We start from the raw sequence: 19,624 nt of genomic DNA on the forward strand, positions 1-19,624 counted from the left end.
AGCCTCTGCCCAGCTTCATTTGGCTCACCAAGACCGAACTTGCCTGTAATTCCGGATATTTCTTCACTCCCGACCTTAGCATTCCAGTCTCCTATGAGAAAAACGACGTCTGATGATGGGGTGCGGTCTAAAAGGCATTGTAGGTCCGCATAAAATCTCTCAACGTCAGCTTCTTCAGCAGCAGTGGTCGGTGCATAGACTTGGATAACTGTTATGTTGAAAGGGTGACCTTGGATCCGAAGTGAAATCATTCGGTCGTTTTTGGGGTTGTACCCTAGCACTGCTTTGCTCATTCTTCTGTTTACTATGAGAGCGACCCCATTCCTTCTCTTGGATTCGTGCCCACAATAAAAGACATAATGGTCGCCGGAGTTAAATTCTCCCATTCCGGTCCACTTGAGCTCGCTGATACCCAAGATATCAATGTGCAATCTGTCCATTTCTCGCTTGACGATATCCAGTTTACCTTGCGTCACAGATCTTACATTCCATGTTGCTATGTGATATATCTCCTTGCAACATCGGACTTTCCGGTCGCTTCCCGACACATCCACAACTGAGCGTCCTTTTGGCTTTAGCCCAGCTGCTTCATTCGTCCTGGAGCTACTAGGAATCGCCCTTTGTTCATCCCCAGTAACATGTGGGACGCCTTCCAACCTGGGGGGCTCATCTTCCGGCGCCATATCGATAATGGTATTGTGACTGGCCATAGGGTTTTCTTGGAAGGAAATACTGGAGTGGGTTGCCATTACCTTCTCCAGTGAATCACATTTTGTCAGAACTCTCTGCCGTGACCTGTCTATCTTGGGTGGCCCTACACAGCAGAGCTCACGACTTCATCGAGTTTCGCAAGCCCCTCCGCCCCGACAAGGCAGTGATCCATGAAGGGGAACTCGACTTTACTACAGTGCTATATTCTAGAGCACTGTAACTTTACTACGCGATACGACGCGACAGGGAACCTACATGTTTCGCCGCGGTATATTCTAGCCGCGGCGGCCTCCCTACGACGCGACTTACGACGCGACGCGACAGTCTGCAACGCCGCCTATGCGGATGCGGCAAGAATTATATCGTTTTGTCTAACATCGAAAAACTCTATGTATTCTAATGTCACAAGAGGCTAAACTAGATTTGGACTATCAAATGTTGTCCCTGCTGTCTGAATGCGTTGCTTTTAAAACACGGGCTTTCGCAGGAGTCGCCACCTACCGTAGACTTAAGAAAGGTTATTTCAGTAAGCGGCGCCGCCGCATCGGAGAGTTTCTGGGCGCTCGTGGCGAAGAGGCTTGCGACGCATCAGTCGAGTACGCAAACGTTCCGCGACCTCCGCTAGCAAAGTACTTTAGATTTTTTTTTTTTAAACCACGCACGTACTACCGCAATCATGTCTGCACACTCTCCCGAGCACAAAGTCAGCTCTAGCCGCAGTATACCGACGCGACGGGTTGTCATCAACGATGCAAGTCAGCTGCCGCACGACTACAGCTCGACGCCCGGGGGCACCATATTCTCTACCACGCCGGGAGGTAACTTTACCATATTTATACTAATGCTGCTTTCTTGACGTCTACGTGTAGTCTACGCTAGCGGCATTGCATGTGTGGATCCGGATGCAACTTTGCATCCGTGCGGTTTTTGAAAGTGAAGTTTCTTGTTTTGATCCGGTATGGTGTGATGTGATATGCCTCTGCGGCTCTTTTGTTTATTGACCCCTAATATAGACCATTGCAGGCGGCGAAAACGCTGCACTTAAACCTCGTTTCCGCCGCGCGCACAGCTGCGGAGGGCGATGCACTTTCACGATATGCTTACGAGGACGATGCGCCGAACACAACGGTATGCCAAGCCAAGAAGGCTTCCATACGCTCGCGATTGCCTTCCGTAAGCTGTGGAAGGAGCACGTGGTCGCCCTGCCGTCTCGTGCCGCTTGCGGCTTCTCCCGTGAGGCTGAAGGTCATGTCACGAAAGGCGTCCCCCGATCGCGATGACGCGTCACGCAGGCGAAACCGCCCGTGCTTCGATAACCCCGTAGCATTACCAGCATGTTTCGGCTTCGAGAACCCCGTAGCACTGCCAGCATGTTTCGTTCTTCGTCTTCTGCAAACGCCGCGTCCAGTTTGTCCTGTCTTTTTGGGGCCGGAAAATGCGCGAATGTTGGTTGGGCGCAATGAAACCATTTCCGAGCGTGCGTGCCTCTGAGTCACCGTCACCTGCTGCTCGCTTTCGTTTCGCGTTGCTGCATTTGCTTGTTAATAGCTGCTGCGCCCTGACGATTACTTTATTCATTAGCTTTCAAGGCGCCGCTGGCCCCGTACGTAAGCGCGGCAAGTGAATGTTTTCGCAATAGTCGAGCGCGTGCACCGTTTTTCACCTACGGGCTCTCATGATACGGTTTCATCACCCGAGAAAGCGAGTGCCTCGTGCTGCTTGTTGCTGCTCGCTGGCAGGGCAGTTCCCCAATTCCTTCGCGGTTGCGACCACGGCGACGAAAAAACAGCCTCTGTCGCAACGTCGTCTGCTTGCACGGGTTCCGCACATCCTCCGGGCTTTTCAACGGAGCAGGCGCTATGGACCTCGCCGCCGTCTTCAATCGTGAAGTGCATGGCTGCGGACACGTAGGCATCTGGGGCGATACGATTGTGGTCTGATCGTGGATGCGCAGCATGAGTGCTTGGGCCTGCCCTGTCGCTGCAAAATGTGCCGGCTATTTCGAAAGTGTCGCTGTCAAAAGCACAAATTGCCAACCCCCAGCCGCTAGATCGCTTCGTGACTTTGCTTTTTGACCGTTACACATTTTTTTCGGGCAGCTCAACTTGAATCCTACTCAACAAATGTATTTGACACAAATTCTGCGCCACATGCCCGGCATTTTCATTTACGACGGGCCCGAAGTTCGGCGAGGTCGTAACCTTGCGCCTTTGACGGCGCCGCAGAATGTCTCGTCACTATCGGAATGAGTATGTAAGGTAAGGAGCGAACGCTCGGAAAGAGAAATAAATGCCCTGCTGGACAGCTTAAGCGAACCCGATATCTCTCTGCGCGGTACGCAACTAGCGATCGCATTTGTTTCTTTTTGTCGCACACGCTGCAAACGAAGGAAACAATGTCAAGGCCGGTGGGGCTTAGCTCCACGCGATGTGTTTCTTCGCAGGTAACAACAAAAAAAGAATAGTTATACAAGGCCACCTTACAGCTCTAGTGCGTCATTGCACCAGTGAGTTCTACGAGGCCGTGTGCAGTTTTATTTATTTTTTTTTTCCTTCGTACATTTCGTTTTCTTTAAAACTCGGTTGTGCAGACGCTAGCGGAAAATTTCGACCAATGACTCCTGCTTGGTCGAGCTGTGTTCAGCTGATAGACATCTGGCTCTACGCCAGCTCAGGCCGTTCTGTCTCTGTGCAGGCACGTATGTAGCAGGAAACCCTCGTTCCCTTAGCCTAGTTTGGACCGCGCTACGCGCGTTTTTTTTTTTTTTTTTTTTTCTCATCGCCTTTCTAGCCTGTGTGCCGAGTCGTGCCTGGGGAATGCCTCTTCAAATTTCGCGCTGCAGAAAAATCGCTGATTGTCACATGTAATGCTTGTGCATGCACGTTGCTTATAGTGAATGTGAAAAATACTCCTCAGCTGAGAAGATTGAGGAGCTCGCAGTAAAACCAGCAACTTGCCGAGTGATATGCAGTGCAATGATTGGCAGTATTATGGTTTGCTGCCTTAGCAGAATGACCCACACTGCAAAGAATTTAATGTAGTAAAGCTTAAAGCAACTTGCTTGCATGAACTACTTAACTAGTATGCCATTGTCAGCCTGTTAACTGCAAGTCTTGCTTGCTAACATATTGCTGTACTTGCAAGCAAATCCTGAAATATTACTGGCTGCCATTGTATTATACACATTTGCCTCCTAGTTTACATGCTTGGGTTATAAGGACACAGTTGTATTTAACTAATGCATGCTACCAGTGGTCCTTGTTAATTTAGATTGCACTGTTTCTGCTATTAATACCTCTACACACGAACACTTTCGATCCTTTTTGAACTCAATTTGCATTGAGGTTTTCAAGGATTGAAGCATCTGGTGCTACACGAGCATTTTGAATGACCACTGGGAAGTTCCCTTCATATGCTTTAGGTAGTGCCAAATGTTCCGTTAACAGCCAAAGCATAAAAATACTTTAATAAATACATTTCAGTGTTAATATTTGCAGTTTTATTGCATCTATTCGCATTTTTTTAGAGCTCGGTAATGACGATGGTGTAGACACCCCCTGTCGAATGCGCTTGAGGAAGCAGCTTTGAGCCAAGCAGGCTCAGGCTCGATTGCACTTGAAAGTCGCAGTGTGACAATCTCTATCTGCATTTAGTTTAATGCAGGTCGAGTTCAATGACGGCCGAAAGTGTTCGTGTGACAGAGGTCTGACCAGTTGGTATCTATGTTCTCCAGCACAATTCTTAGACGCAAGGACAGCAGCTTTACACTCAATGTCGAAAAATCTTTCATGCGTATGTCAATTCTCCACCGAGCCTTCTGCACACTCTAAGTTTTGCTGCTTCTCACATGTGTACTGCGAGTTTCAAATGAATATCAGTATTGTTGTAGCTGTATGATGCAACCGAAAACTGCATGTATACTAGGTAGCCAGAATGAATTGTGCAGCATGTTGTTTTGAATAGCCAGCAGTTCCTTGACTAACCGTTTCGGTGTTCAATAACTTGATATCTAAACATTGCACTTTTTGCAGCTGTGTGATTTTTTTTTCTTTTTTTTACTGAACACATTAATTAAGGTTTATGACAAATCTATCTGATGATTTTCATGGAATTCTAGTAATTGACTGCACACGACTGCTCCATTACGTGTGGGCCACTGTGCGGTCATTGCTGTGACTTGGCCTTTATATCAGCACTGAGGCACATGGAAACCACCCTTGCTTTTAAAACATATTAGAAAGAGAAAAAAGAAAACATTATTCACTGGTAAGACCTCTGCGTTAACTTGGGTACTTGCTCTATTCCCACTAGCCTTTTTTGAGGTTTGGTTTAACTGCAGCAATAACGGACACTAACACAAATATTGTGGCGGTTCCAATGCTGCATCGGTGCTCCTTACCTGTTCATATTTTTGCAGCCATGTTTTTGTTTGTTGAAGCCGCCGGGTGATGAGTGGCTGTGTTTTATGCAGTCGGTGTTTTTCAACAACAGCATAGGGCACAATCTTATCTTTTTGCACTTAAAGAAAGGTGCTTTTTTTGTGGCCTGTGATAACTGCCATTGTCCTCTTCCACTTTGGCTGGATGTATCAGTCATTCTATACTTTCAACACCTCTATCTTATACTGCTGGCCTGCCGGTTTCAGTTCTTCCTCCTCCTCTTTTCTAAGATGGTGGAGGTGGACTTTCGAGTATTGCACATTCACTCTGTTATTGCACTCTGTTATTGCAGAAGACATTTACATCACATCACAGGCGCCATTTTGCGGTGCAGGCCAGAGCAGGTAGCGATAAGCTGATAAGACATGGGTGCAGCCTTTTGCTTTGCTCTGTGCACACCAGATTGGCAATAAACAAAAGTAGCAAGGTGAAATTAAATCCATGAAATAAGATATTTATTTGTCAAGCTAAACAGCTTGCATTAGCTTCAACTTACTAGTCAAATGTATGTACCGGTGTTTTACGAGTATTAATCATTCTAATTGGCCAAAGTGTCCAAGCAAGACAAAGGTGGCATACATGTTTTTTTCTACTTTATTTTCTTTAATTTCAACCTCAGTGTTTATGCTGACTTTTTTACTTTTGTTGCTCGAGTGAGTGTTTTGCATATATTTGGTGTGAATTACGCATGCCTGAGCTCCTCCCAAGTACTGCAACTGCCATGCATTTCTCCTTGGTAGCAGTGCTCACTGCGGGTGCAGCTCCTGTGGCACAGTGTGTCATGTCATCTTGCAGTTGTTTTGGGAGTGGACTGTGGTGGCCAGTGACTGCTTGTGTTGTACTCGTCTCACATATTTAGGTGTGCTGCTCTGGAAGAGGATTTAGTAGCAACTGCACCGTCTTCGAAGGACAGATGGATACCTGTCCCTATGGGCACCTCGTTGACAATGAAAGTGAAGGAATGTACTGCAGCTCATGTAATTAGACATATGCAGTGGTTGGGCAGAAACGTTTTGGTATTTTTACACTAGAACAATTGACGGTATAGGCAGTAAATTGTGTGCTCAAAAGATTTTAGCAGAAGGCGAGTTATGATTTCAGTATCTGGTTGTCACTCTATGCTGCAATCTTGTTGACTTGCTTGAAGTAATCAATTTGGTCCCTGGAATCTTATTGGGTGGGACCCAGAAATTGGTAGTGTCCTGCTTCGGGATGTTGTAGTCGGCATTTATGGCATGCTGGGTTTATTGGGGTCTTTTTGAAAACCAAAATGTTTGCTTTTCACCAGATGGTGTTTGAGCTGTGGGCTACGCATAAAACCTAGGGTACATCCGCGTTAACAAAAAGAGAGCTCATATTAACCAAACTTGTAGAGCACATTTCGAGTGACGGTGAAAGCTAGAGTTTCTATACAGCTGACGAAATTCATGCATTTCAGAGCTGTAAATGCCTCTGCCACATTCCGTTCTTGTATGTCTCTGTTGAGTTAGTGGCTTGCTTATTTGCTTGATTATTACAGTGCTACAAGATGGAAGATGTTCTGTTGCTCTGTTGCATAATAATAAAGGAATACCAACTATCCTGAACTGCCGTTCTTCTTGAGTTGATTTGCTCGTTCTTGAAGGAGGCATTCTTACTAGGAGCAAAATGCAGCAGAAGCTGCACAAAAAAAAAAAAACTTATGTTTAAGGAGCGGTGTGTGACCTTTTCAGTTATGAAAAGCTGTAGTGCTGCGGCTTTCTTGTTAATGCGAGCCAGGCCAAATCTAGCCGGTTCATTCTGGTGCTAGTGTCTCCTTGTAATTTCTTCTCTGTAGCGTTTTATGACCTCTTACAGATGCCTGCACTGATTGTTTGCTAAGAGCAGTTGCCTGCCTTGCAAATGGGCATATCTTTGGAACCCACCTAGTAGCTTTACGTTCCTGTGTGGGTTGCAACGTAATACTTTTGCTATTGCCGCATTTCAGTTGGATCTGACAAAGGACAGGTTCTGTGATAATTGTACAGATTGATTGGTTGTGAAATTGCTATATTTTTCTCATTGTTTGTTTTGGCATGTTTGCATTACCTTTACACTAAGGAAATCTCAGATTTTGAAAAGTGCCAAAGATGGATTCCTTTTCCTGTCTGCTGTGCATGAGCATATATCCAGAGTCATTTTTACTCCTGTATTGATCTTGATTAGAGACCGCAGCTTGAAATGATGTAACCCTGAAGAGCATTTACCCGAAATGGTTTTTTGGCTATTTGTTCAAAACTATCCATCCAAGCTTACAAAACTAGAAACGGTAGAAAGCCAGCTGCCGAGGCCCCTATGGTCTCAAATTCACATTGCTAAGCGGGCCGCATTGAGAAAATATCTTCCTTAGCAGGCCAGAACCCAGAAAATAACAAAAATAGCAATAAAAGCAGTAATGAAAACAAACAAAATAAATAATATTGTCACAAAGACGGGGATTTACGGGAAACGGTAGCAGGGCAGAGACACACAGTCAAAGAGTCAACAGTCCTAACTAGAAGAAGCACACAAGAGTCTTCAACTTTTTGTCTCTCAGGCACTACCCCCAGGTGGCATTATATATAAAACCAACCATGTCTCTTCCCAGACCATACCCTGCTACTCATCGTGAAAAAATGTACCGCATGCTCTATTTAAGCCAGACGGCATTACTTTAGATGGCTCAGAGATAGGCACTGAAAGTGGACAATGCTTAATAAATACCACAGTTCGTTATCCTCAAAAGAAAAACATGGACTTTGAGATGAAAAGAAGGATTGTCTGGCACTTTGCTCTGGAAGGCAGCCGACATCCATCTGAAATTCGCACAGATTTAGGTGCCAATGTCATTTTTTCTTTCTTTTCCACAGAGAATGTGTACCTACCAGGGATGCGACCATTTAGCTTATTTCAGTTGAAAAAGAATCTGTAGCACATACTTTTGGAAATTTTTGGAGCCAGTGGACTGCATCATACATCTCATGGGGGCACATGTTTGAGACCTCTGAGCTAGAGTATTGAAATGAGCTGCTATTAATTCAGTCTGTAATCTCACTTCACCTTGTAGCTGCCTGCTTTTGCTTATTAGTAGATGAAGGAAGCTATTTGCAATAGTATTGTGCTTAAAATTGCAATAGTGTGCATTCTGTAATTGTGTTAAACAAGGTTACACACAGCATGAAAGCCATAATGCATTGGAATCATTCATTCAGTTATGGATCGAGTAAAATGTGTGCGTGCTGGTAGTTAAAAAAAAAAAGCCCATCCTTTTTTTTTCTTTTTTTGCTTTTTACAGCTTGCAAACAGTTCTCTTGTTTCTGTGTGGGTGCTTTCAAAACTTACCCTCTGTGCTCCTCTGTGGTGCAGGCTCTCGCATCATCTACGACAGGAGCTTCCTGATGCAGATGCGCCACTCTCCCGTGGCCCGGACACCACCAAAAAATCTGCCTGTGATTCCTGGGGTGACATTGTCCTGCAGCCCTGACGTCGCCAAGCCCAGCGCTTCCCCCAGCAAGCCTACAGAGAATGGGGCCGTGCTATCCCCGGTCAAGGCTGCCAAGCCTGGTGAGTGAAACACTCGTTCTCTCCCCCCCCCCCCCCCCCCTGCCCTGCCCTGCCCCGCCGCCTCATTTACTAGGGCGAGTAGCAGTAGATAGGCAGCATCTCTCTCCCTACTACTGTTCAAAGCGTGTTTACTAGAGGTATTTGGAAGAACTGAGGGGTATGCCTCAGCTATCTCAGAGTTGCCAATGAAATTGCATTGTTTTATAAGCGTAATTGACGATATAGACAAGCAAAGCAGGTTGATAGGGTCTAAATTTAATATGCAGGAGCCTGAAGTACTCACTCTCTTAAGACCTTATTCTTTTTTTTCAAGATTTGGTCATTGTTAAAGCATTTATATTAATGTCTGAAAGGTCATTTATTCAGCTGTAATTTTGGCACCTGTGATATCAATATAGTGCAAAAACTTCACTTACTAATAGCTAGTGGCTGTCTTCTCTGCGGTTCCGAAAGGGGTGGATGTCCAAACCATCATGAGAGGTGAAGCCATGTTGAACTGCTAGGAACCTGTGCAATGCGGTGAAATAGCATCACCTTAGTCTTCTGCTGCAGCATTGTAAATCTGATGAAGTGGTTGCAGTGACCAGTGATTTGTTCATTGTTAACCTGAACCAAGTTCATTCATTCGGACTGCACTTGACAATGGTAACATTGTGATGCACGAGTGTAGTCAGGTGCAAATTTCCAAATTTTGCAAGCTATATGTTTCAAGAAGGAAGTCCTGCTAGAAGAATGACATTCATGAAAACTAAAATGGACATTCAGAACATTTACTATGACGTTTTCACGTAAAAATTTGCGCTAATATGCAGATCGGACGAAGACAACTATCTACAGCCATCCAAATCTTTGCACAGCATGTTATTTTTGAAACTTTTCCAAAGTTAGATGGGATACCCTCTGTAGCTGCATTTTTGCCTTTTTCACTATTTTGCTCCTGATACAAAACTCAAAAGCTGCTGCTTTCAATTCAGTTAGCGGCGTTATCGAAAGTGTCGCTATCTCCTCGACCTCGAGTCATTCGATTCGTGGAAACTCCGGAACCAGAAGTGGTGGTAATCAAACTGACGTCTGTTTCCGGTGTTTCCAAGAGTCAGATGGCTCAAGGTCGGGGAGATAGCAACACTTTCGATAACGATGCAAACTCGGAATACAGACCCAGATTTCGCCTGCTACGAAGCCTGCTTTAAATGCTCTTGGCCGTCCCCACCACTGTTACTGCATTGGGAGGCTTTTTTCATTCACAAGATTTGGAGTGTCCAGTCATAGTGGTGCATATAAAGTGGTAATTAGTTGGTAATGAGCATGTGTACTCAAGCTTTGAAAAGTGCCCAAATGCTGTACTGTATTGTAGGTATGGCATGCCATTGTTCATATCTTGTGTAGCATTCATGAATAACAGCCAGAGGTGAGGCCTTCATTTAAAAAGTCACCAGAGGCCATTGCTTCTCATCCTTGCAACTTTCTCTTGCATTGTTTGAAAAAGTGGAAATGCTCATTACAGAGATTTAGAATGCACCATAGTATGCTACCAGGTATGAACCAGTATTGCTTGCGTCTTCCTCCAGGGAAGTATGTGGTGGGGTACATATTCACGAACCAACCTTTACCTTCCCTTTCGAGGTTCTTACCTTTGCGGCTCCTTATCGCGTTTCAGAAACTAGCCTTCCCTTTAAACTGCACCTTTAGCCGACCTTTCAGCCTCGGAAAGGGAGCGTTCACAAAGGTAGCGTCTGACCTACCTTCAGCAGCTCCTTTGTCCAATTCAACATGGCGACCGAGTACGACAGCTTTTCAGAACTCGTTGACTTTTTGAAATTTATGGAAAAAATTGAGAACGAAAAAGTCCCTCATCCTGTGGAGGATCGCCTTGAACCCGATTGAGGTACATGATGACGACGAGTTCCTCACGAGATACCGCTTTCTGCTGTGCTGGAACTGCTGTCCACGATGCCGCTGCTAATACCCCTGCTATACGGATGGCCACACACTTACACAGTGGTTACACTTAACAGACGTTACCGAACTTAGCCACGGTTAACCGCCAATCGCAGTTCGCTGTTGTTACACAGCTTGCCACCCTTATCGGTTAGGCGACCATTGCCCATCAAGTACAACAACCGAAGTGACGTGGTGATTGGTGGAATGAAGTTGCATTTACAAATATCTTATTTATAACATGGTTTCAGAAGTATCGGAGTGCCGTCTGACGAGGCGTCAACAGCACTGTCAAACACCCTACGATGGCAGCACCTCCTCGACTGCCGTAAACACTGCCGTGGTGGCCCCTCCACCCGCAAACTGTACGCGAAAGACACGGCGGATCGCTAGCGCCGCTGTCCGAAATGAAGCGTGATAAATTTGTTGGCGTCTGGAATACTGAGTCAAATATCAAGAATGAAGCACTCGTGAGGATCGCTGACCAGCAGCAAATTGCTGGTAAGAGCGATAGCCGCGACACAAGCAAGTTTCTGCTCAAACCAGCTGCTGCGGGTGCATTGCGGTTCATCCGATCTGCTTGTACCAGCTCTGCAATTAATGCGTTGCCAGAGTTAATCCTATCATTCTTTTACTATGGCAGAATAGGTTAAGAATAAGGCAGTTTCATAAGTAGACGATTTATGACAGCATTGATCAGCTCCAAAGCGCCGACCGCCGCGGCTTCGATTCGATTCGAAGCCGCGGCGGTCGGCGCTGAGCGAAACAATTTAGGCCTAGCGACGACTACGGACGGTCACGCACGGCGCCGTCATGCGCCGTGGTAAGTGTAACGTAGCTCAGCCTGCTCACTGCATCCCATGCTAAAAGCGTTGCAAACTCGTGTATTTTCAAGATACAGCTAAGGCTGCAGAGTTTTTGATGTTCCGTTCAGCAACAATCCGTTCAAACGATACTGCATGCAGACAGGACGGGGCTTCAGTACGCAGTCGCTGCACTGTCGGCAGTAACCGAAGACGGCGGGCGGCACAGTAGACACCACCTATTTTATGAATCGATCTTTAAACGTGATAAAGTGGGAAAATGAATAACATTGTGAAGCAGACCAGCTCGTACGCTTCGCATACTCGGGCGCCGACGAGTAGCCTCCGTTAACAGACGCCGACATAACCTCGCGGTTAACGACACAAACCGAGGTCGTCAAGCTCGATTTGTGATAACCGTGGTTAGTGGTGTAACCACGGTTTGGTCTGCTGTGTAGCAATGGCTAACCACGGTTTCGCGTAACTGCGGTTAACCCTGTCTTTGTAACAGGGGTATTACTCTGACGGACGAGGTTGCCTGTGCCGCCGCTCCTGCGATTGCTGATCCTGATTGCCCTGCGCTTCTATGGTGCAGGGACATTTCAAGTTGTGACAGGTGATCCCGTGCTGTGTGCCGTACCATCTGCATACTGGTGATCTCGCTGCGTGGTTTGCCGTCTGCATGCCTCTGTCGACTCACTCTCAAGGGAATTTGCAGACGATAAAACAACAACGATACTGGTGGAGCTTTATCTTAAATTCTTCTTAAAAAAAGACTGGTTGGTGTTCGCGCAATGATAACCATGATTCCACTTGTACGTTTTCCGGCTAGCAGACGACGTGCACACTATCACGTAGTACTTGTTGACAAGGTCCACTAGAACGCCGGCCACGGTCATTTTTCTTTTGGTCCCATTTTGAGACACCACAAAAAGAAAAAACGAACGCACTCACAATGCAGCACGAGGCGCACGAGTTAAAAAAAAACAAAAAACGAACGCGCACACAAGCACACGACTGAAACCAAAGAAGAGGACGCGTGGACAAACGCTGTGGCTCACGAAATTCTTGGGGGTGTAGTAAGAATGCGCATGCCGTGACAAAACGCAAAGTTACAGGGGAGCATCTGTCAGGTGAACAGGCGTCGATTCAGTAAGCGTTCTTGCAGCAACGGCTGCCTGTCATTGTTGCTGGATCGACTGAACGCAGGTGGGTCAAAATCACTGCAACAATAGTTAATTTCGTGTAAAAGATGCTTATGGCAGCTCTTGTATATATTTAACTGCAGTCCCTAGGATAAAAACAAGCTACGCGCGCATATGCTGCTGTTTGAAACATTATTATTTGTTTAGCCTCGCTACCATATCGCTTACTACCGCGCTAAGGAGCCCCTTCGGGAAGGCTGTCCTAAAGTGGGTCTTTGAAACACTGCTTTGCCTTTGCGTTACCTTCCCCTTTCCGTTACCTTTATGAAGGTCGCCTTTGCAGTGGCGGGAAGGTAAAGGTTAGGCCGGTTTGTGAATACGGAGGCTAGTGTCTCGAAGTGATGCACTGGTTATGAGGCACGTTGTAGTGGAGGACATGGGATTAATTTGAGCTATCTAGGGCTCTTTCATATGCGTATACTCTTTGCACGGCTGCTGGTGTGGCCAGGACCTTATCCCACAAGCGTGGGATTAGCAGCCGAACCACTGAGTCACCGCAGCAGTTCGCCTGTGCCTTAGAAGTATAGGGGTCGGGCGCCGGTTGTATGGTGCCACCGTTGCCTCGGAAGAACAGCGCCGCCCGCGGCGCAGTCGTTTTCGTGCTGCGAGGCGTAGTCGAGCATATCCCTACCAGTCGTTTTACAGTGCGGCTTTGAGCTACTTTGAGTAATCGCAAGGAGTATTTTTCTACCGGGAAATCTTGAAAAAGGAAAAAGCCATCCTCGGCAGGGCGTGCAATTTTTTGTTGTGTGTGAAAGCGCTTGGCGGATGTTATTTCTGACATAACTCAAAAACGCCACGCGAGCGATTTCACCATGCGCTAGGAACGCCTTCGTTAGGTACTTGTGAAGACTACTTCGGAGGCGGAATCTGCACCTACACTACATGTTCATCTTATTTGTGTTTTTGTCGAAACCCGCCTCAAGATCAAATACCGCCGAGCCGTGTAGCCATGTGGCCGTAGTAGTGGTAGTTGTAGTGGTCAGCGTTCATGTAAAATGAAAGAGATGCTGCACCTGACTTTTTTGGTAATAGGCTCAAACGATTCAGAATACAATAATAGCAGATGACATTCCGCTTTCAACCTTCTAACGAGAGCTGGAAAGGGAAAAAAATAAGCAAGGCAAAAGTAGGATTATCTTTATGGTAGAAACAGCAAACAAACATACTTCCAGGACTTCCTGTGAAATTATGCTACAATAGGTGACTGAACCCTTAGACTATCAAACTTAATCCCAATATAAGCGAAATGAGTAATACCACCTCAGCATCATTTTTACATATGCGACAATGCTCTGGTTGAACATGTCGGAGCTGCTGCAGATAATTGACTTCGAAGATGTTATGCTATAAATATGTTTTTATCGACATGCTGTAGAGGTTGCGAAAAGAAAAAAAAAAATAATTTCCCTGCTATGAGTGGCTCTATTTTTTCGCACACCTGCTAGGAAAGAGGGAACTCGGGAGTATTTGGCTTTTGCTTATTTAGGCATTCTCCCTGCCCTGGAAATCCAATGCGATTGACCACAGCTGCCTTGAGCATTTGAAGGCAGCAGTCCAATACTGCCAAACTTAAATACAATATAAAAATAAAAATCAGACAGTGTGATGTGTTGTAAGATAAGCCACTGACAACTAAGGGGGCGTTCTATTGTTAAAGGAATCCCTCTGATGGCTCGTTTGCTATGGTGTTCTACTTTCTCCGCGTACCACGAACTTTCGGGGCAGATACCTGACCGTGACACCTGATGAGTGTGAGGGGATACGGCCATGTAGGTAGTTTTCTATTTGCTTGTCAAGGATTCCGGGATAACTGAAAGCCATTCCTTTTACATACCTTGTCACTGCTGCTATATCTGTTTACAGCACTGGCCATACAAGAAACTTCTAAGAGGTAACGGTCTTGTCTTACTGCACCATAATCAGGAAATCTCGTGTTCACTAAAGCGCTAATGAGAAACACTGTATTTAGGCGGGCCAGGAAATGGGCGCTGCTGAGAAAAACATAAACCTGTGTCATGTACAACGTGAATGCGAAATAAAAAAAAAATATTTGCTACTTGAGAAGAAATATGTGCGCAACCTATTAGCACTCTCAACTGCAATCTGCGTGCCTGCGAAATTAAAAAAAAAATTGCTATGTTCATGCTCGTTTCCAACAATTAAAATGTTTTTTTTTTTTTCTTGTTCGCCTTTTATGTGAAGCCGATAGCAGATTTTGCGACCATGCGGTATTGAATGAACTCTGAAATAAGTGATTTTATTATTCGAGACGGACATGCCACAAACAAATGTTAACAAAATTGTAAGAGTATCAAAGCAGAGCTCTCGGAGCATTTGCATTGGTTGAAAAACGAAGAGAGGAAAAAGGACAAGATCATAGTAATAGGAATTGTTCATGTCTCCTATCTGCTCTTTCTGTTAAGAGAAAAAAGTAAATTATCTATAGCTATGTCAGCGAAAGTAGCTGCACAAACATTGTCTCTGGCCATCACTTAAGATTGTAACGCAGCCCGAAAGACGATGGTGACAGCCTTTTCCTTTTCCTTGCTGGGGTTTTCTTGTACACAGGCAGGGAAATGCTAGCGTTGCAACTTACGCTGTCGAGTTCCTTCGATTTCCAATTGCCAATAAAGTGACTAGAGATGAAGGAGTGAGACTTCGTCTCTAAGACTTTCGTGCCGTCACTACTGGGGAAGGATTTAAAAATCTGGCACTTTCCATGAACACACAGTAACCAAATACGTAGATGCGTGCCTGTGTCTTTCAAAGAACCGTGCTTAGGTCACTCGCCACTCATGCTTGTGTGGAAGCTCGTAGAAATGAATCGACTTATAAGTTTCCGACAAGTTCGTGTAGCTGCCAGTGCAGCCAACAACGCACCACATTTTGCCAACCTTGTTTGACCAGACTTCGTTTTACGGGACATATTCACACAACTAGCCAAACTTTCTGCTTTCCTGAGGATATATTTATGCACATCATCATCTAAACATTAGGATTTCCAATTTCCACACAAACCAACGACAAACAATGCACTCCAATGCACTGGCAATGCGCCAAGATGCGGCGCCACCCATTCAGCTGTCCGGTCCCTATTGTACCTGGTCTCTGTCCTTTTTCGCATCCTGCTTTCGCTTACTGCATAGCTGAATGTGTCGCACCTCTTTTTATTTTCCAGAAGGTACGGGTGATGAGCCACAGTTCCCAATGGACATCTAGTCCGACCACCAAGTGCCAAGCTGAATTTCTCAAGGCTCCTCTGCCAAGCGCACCTGCCCTGTTGCCTTCTGTTTCTCCCTTTCTCTCTCTACCAACTGTGGCCCATGCCAGCTGGCAGAGGGAGGCCCCACGTCACTCTTTTGAGTGGGCATGACCAGCCCAGCGGGTACGCATTTTATGACGTCTCCATTGTGTGTTGAAGAAATGGTGCAAAGGTGGCAAGCTAGCAGCACTGTTTTTATAGCTGCGTTTCTCTTCTATTTACTCCTGCAGACAGCAGCAGCAATAGCGTGCGCTCAGTGAGTGCCTTATATTTTTTCTCTTTGCTGTTTTTGTTCCTTCTGCCAACGAAACAAATGCCTACCTACTTTATTAGCTCACATGACAACGCTTTCTTCGCTGCCTGTCAAGATGGACGGTGCTTGAACATATGTGTTGAAGACAATTAACTCTGTTGACGAGCTCTTTTTTTTATGTCAGTTGTCTGACCGTAGGCACTGTTGATTTTAAGTTTTGGTAGTGCCTAGCAAGAGGCTAGAGGAAGGCGATAAATGGTAGCCATGCATGTCATTTGTGTTGGGACTCAAGCATGTGGGACTCAAGCATGCTAGTATAATGAGAGAGCACCCTATGAATTTTGGATTGCTTGGTCAAGGCAGTGCAGGGGAAGCTGTATGGTTTTACTCATTATGATCTTTAAGAGGTAATACAAAATAAACAATTTCTTTCTTAACCTTGTTGTCAAAAGTCCAACAAGATTAGGCTCTATTGCATCTGCGGGATTTTTATGCAGTTTTGTATGCAGTGCAGTTGCACCGGTTGAGTGTTGTTTTTTTTTTAGGTGTGTCTTACACTATGTCAGTGCTGTACAGAACACCATGTGTAGTGCCATTGCAGCCTAGTGGTTTCAGCTGCTGCAGAAGCCTGCAGGGCATAAGTACCTTGCTGGGCTTGCATTTGTCACTTTTGTAATGCTCAGTGCATTTAATATAAGTTGCAATAACATTTTTCTTATTTTGTTTGCACACGAAACAGAGCTAAGGTGCTAACTTGGTAATCTGCCCCCACTGGTTTCTGATTGTGGTTCAATTTTTTGCTACCTATAGTAACACAGACCTTTTTGGTAGCAACACAAAAGTGTGCCAACTAAGGTTCGTTTTTTTTTTTTTTTTCCTTCTTTAAAGCCTGAAGGGTACGGGTAAGCTTGTTATTCTCGAGTGATGTATAGTAGCACGTCTTGGAGAGGTGGGAAAAAGTCAGTGCGGTTGTGCAGAGCTTGGCTTCTTGTTGGTCTCATTTCCTTTTCTTCTGTTTTGTTGGAACTTGCTTACAAGAACACTTTCATGAGATTTGTTGGCCAAATAAAAAATGTTCAGAAAGATCACCATTGCACTATTTTTACTCGTGCAGCAGTATGTGTGGCTGATACTTTACCATATGGAGGTTTTTCACCTTTCTAGCGCACTCATGAGGACTGGACAAACTGCTGGGGTGATGGATGTTTTTATATTTTCTTACAAAACGTTAGCCAATAACCGAGATACTCGGTAAAGCAATACATGAGTGCAGCTTTTTGAGTACCTTAGTTTAGTGATATGCTGAGGTGAAAAATTAGATACATGTCTCTATATACGCTCAGTTAAAAAATAAAAAGTTGACGATTGCACTATTTTTACGCATGCATCCGCGTGTGGTATATTGCTGCTTCTTTTCCTATATGAATTCTTGCTTCGTTTGAGTACACTGTTTTCCCACATGACTGTACTTCATCTGAATCTCAATCTTCCTTCATCCGACTCAATGCTATCACAGTTCTTGATAGTTAAGAAGGAGCCAGCGTGACATCTGTTGGTGCCACTATCTGGCTTTGTTGCTCTCTCCTTGAGCTACACGTGGGCTAGCACATTTCACTGTAGACAAGCTCTGCGTCTATGGCTCCCCTTTCATATTTAGTAGTGCATTTTGCTATTCACTTAATCACCACTTGCTTAATTTGTGCCTTTATTATTTCATGCATAAACTGCATACCTTTAAGTTGCATTATGTGACAGACCATCCAACATAGATATATAGCCATATTTTAACCAAGGTCCCTGCGTGGCCTAGCAGTTGCATGTCTGGCTTGGGATCCAAGGATTCCAGGTTCGATTCCCATCTCATCTTCCTATTTAGCAGCCGCTAATTTGGGTAGCAGTCTATACAACCTCTATGCCGCAATCCACATGTTAACTACCACATGCCAGAGACGTGCGTGTGATTTTTCGCTTACGATATGCACTGCAGACCCTGTTCCTCTACTTTCCACCTTCCCCTCTTCCGCTTCTGCTCTCAACCTCCAGGCACGTCCCCATCCTCCACCTTTCATTCAGTCCTGTGGGGTGCATTTCTGTGCTCTTGCCATAAGCTTCTGCTTTCACGAGAATCACCCTATGGCTTCTTCTCCTAGCACTGCCCTGTGGTTGCGCTCTTGTCGCAACTTTTGCCCGTAATGGTGGCCACCCTTCGGGTTATTTCCCTGGCAGCCCCATTCTGGTCACGCATTCCTTCGCTCTTGCCACTAAGCTACCCACTGCCTCAATCTCCCTCTAAATGTGGGGAGGTAATTTCCATCTCTCCACTCTACTACCTGTTATAGTCGTGGTAGGTGGCCTGTTACACAGACTATGATGTACAATTCAGGAATAGGTACTCAATCCTTAAGCGCCCGTACGGAATATATTTCCCATAACCCTAAAGCACGGAGAGATGCACATTCACCATATTATAGTGGCGACACATGGCGCGACACCTTGTGAGCACCACCAAAAGTCAAACATTTACTCTATAATCTACTCTACACAGCTTGAGGTTTTCTAGAATATAGAGCCATTTTTTCCTTCCACGTGTTCGTGCATGCATCTTTCACCACCATGAAAGTAAATTACGAATACTGGGTCATGCGGTTTCAGATAAAGAAATGATATACAATTGATACTTCGAAGCTTCCTTTATTGAAGGATGGTGTTTTAGAGCCTTGTTTTAGCTTGAATGTGAAATGAATAAATACAGTCAGATCCAAACCTATGGCATGGGAATATATTTCTCTGCGGGCTTTTGGTGAAATCTCAAGCGCTTTGCCTACCTTTTTTTCTGCCTAAATGACCAGGCCTTAGACGGCAAAATTGGCTGCAGGTCATTTTTTTTTTTCGCTTTTTCACAATCTAGACCAAGGAACAGGCAATGAAGACTATATTGAAGAACTAGTGGATGTTATTCGCTTGAAAGATCAAGATGGCTGCTTTCAATCGCTCACATATAGTGACTGTCTGAAAAAAGAACCAAGTGTTTGATCTAAAATTGACCCGCAGTGGCTTGTGGCTATTAACAACTACATATATTATATGCAGGCACCAGACCTTTTTTTACTAGCTCCGAAAGTATTACAGTGTCAACCGAAAGTCTCGATAGTGGTGGATGCATCTCCTTTACTTTATTCTCGACTGCTCTTGCAAAGAGCTCTTTGCTGTAGCCACTCTCAAATGTTGGTTACGATGAAGGTTCTGGTGATGTCTTTCTGATGAGTGCAGCTCGTGAGCGGCAGGGCTACACTAGTAGGAAACGAGACGCCAATGCTGCATGATACACTTTTATCAAAAAGCTGGGAAAACCCCATTTCCCTAAAGGCGGTATTTCATTGAAGCACTGCTGATACTATCAGACTTCAAAGGATTACAATAGGTCATGGGTTCATGTGCGATGTTCACCT

General features: G+C 45.2%; 1 protein-coding gene across 1 annotated transcript; it reads left to right on the forward strand.

The window, feature by feature from the left end:
- The first annotated feature begins 1,241 nt into the window (after positions 1–1,241).
- On the forward strand, positions 1,242–17,263 carry Thor (eukaryotic translation initiation factor 4E binding protein thor). Its single transcript, XM_084609479.1, has 3 exons — positions 1,242–1,529; positions 8,514–8,711; positions 15,839–17,263. Exons 1-3 carry the CDS (start codon positions 1,388–1,390, stop codon positions 15,877–15,879), a joined length of 381 nt encoding a protein of 126 aa, XP_084465605.1. The 5' UTR covers positions 1,242–1,387; the 3' UTR covers positions 15,880–17,263.
- Positions 17,264–19,624: the final 2,361 nt, after the last annotated feature.

Source organism: Amblyomma maculatum, chromosome 7 (assembly GCF_055883805.1).
Source record: "Amblyomma maculatum isolate TAMU_Amacu chromosome 7, ASM5588380v1, whole genome shotgun sequence".
Classification (NCBI taxonomy): domain Eukaryota; kingdom Metazoa; phylum Arthropoda; class Arachnida; order Ixodida; family Ixodidae; genus Amblyomma; species Amblyomma maculatum.

What these genes read in the sequence shown, in the direction of transcription:
- Thor (XM_084609479.1), top strand. Translation starts at nt 1,388, where the DNA reads ATGTCTGCACACTCTCCCGAGCACAAAGTCAGCTCTAGCCGCAGTATA. An exon ending in ATTCTCTACCACGCCGGGAG is followed by an intron (nt 1,530 to 8,513) that starts GTAACTTTACCA and finishes TCTGTGGTGCAG; the next exon opens with GCTCTCGCATCATCTACGAC. An exon ending in GGTCAAGGCTGCCAAGCCTG is followed by an intron (nt 8,712 to 15,838) that starts GTGAGTGAAACA and finishes TTTATTTTCCAG; the next exon opens with AAGGTACGGGTGATGAGCCA.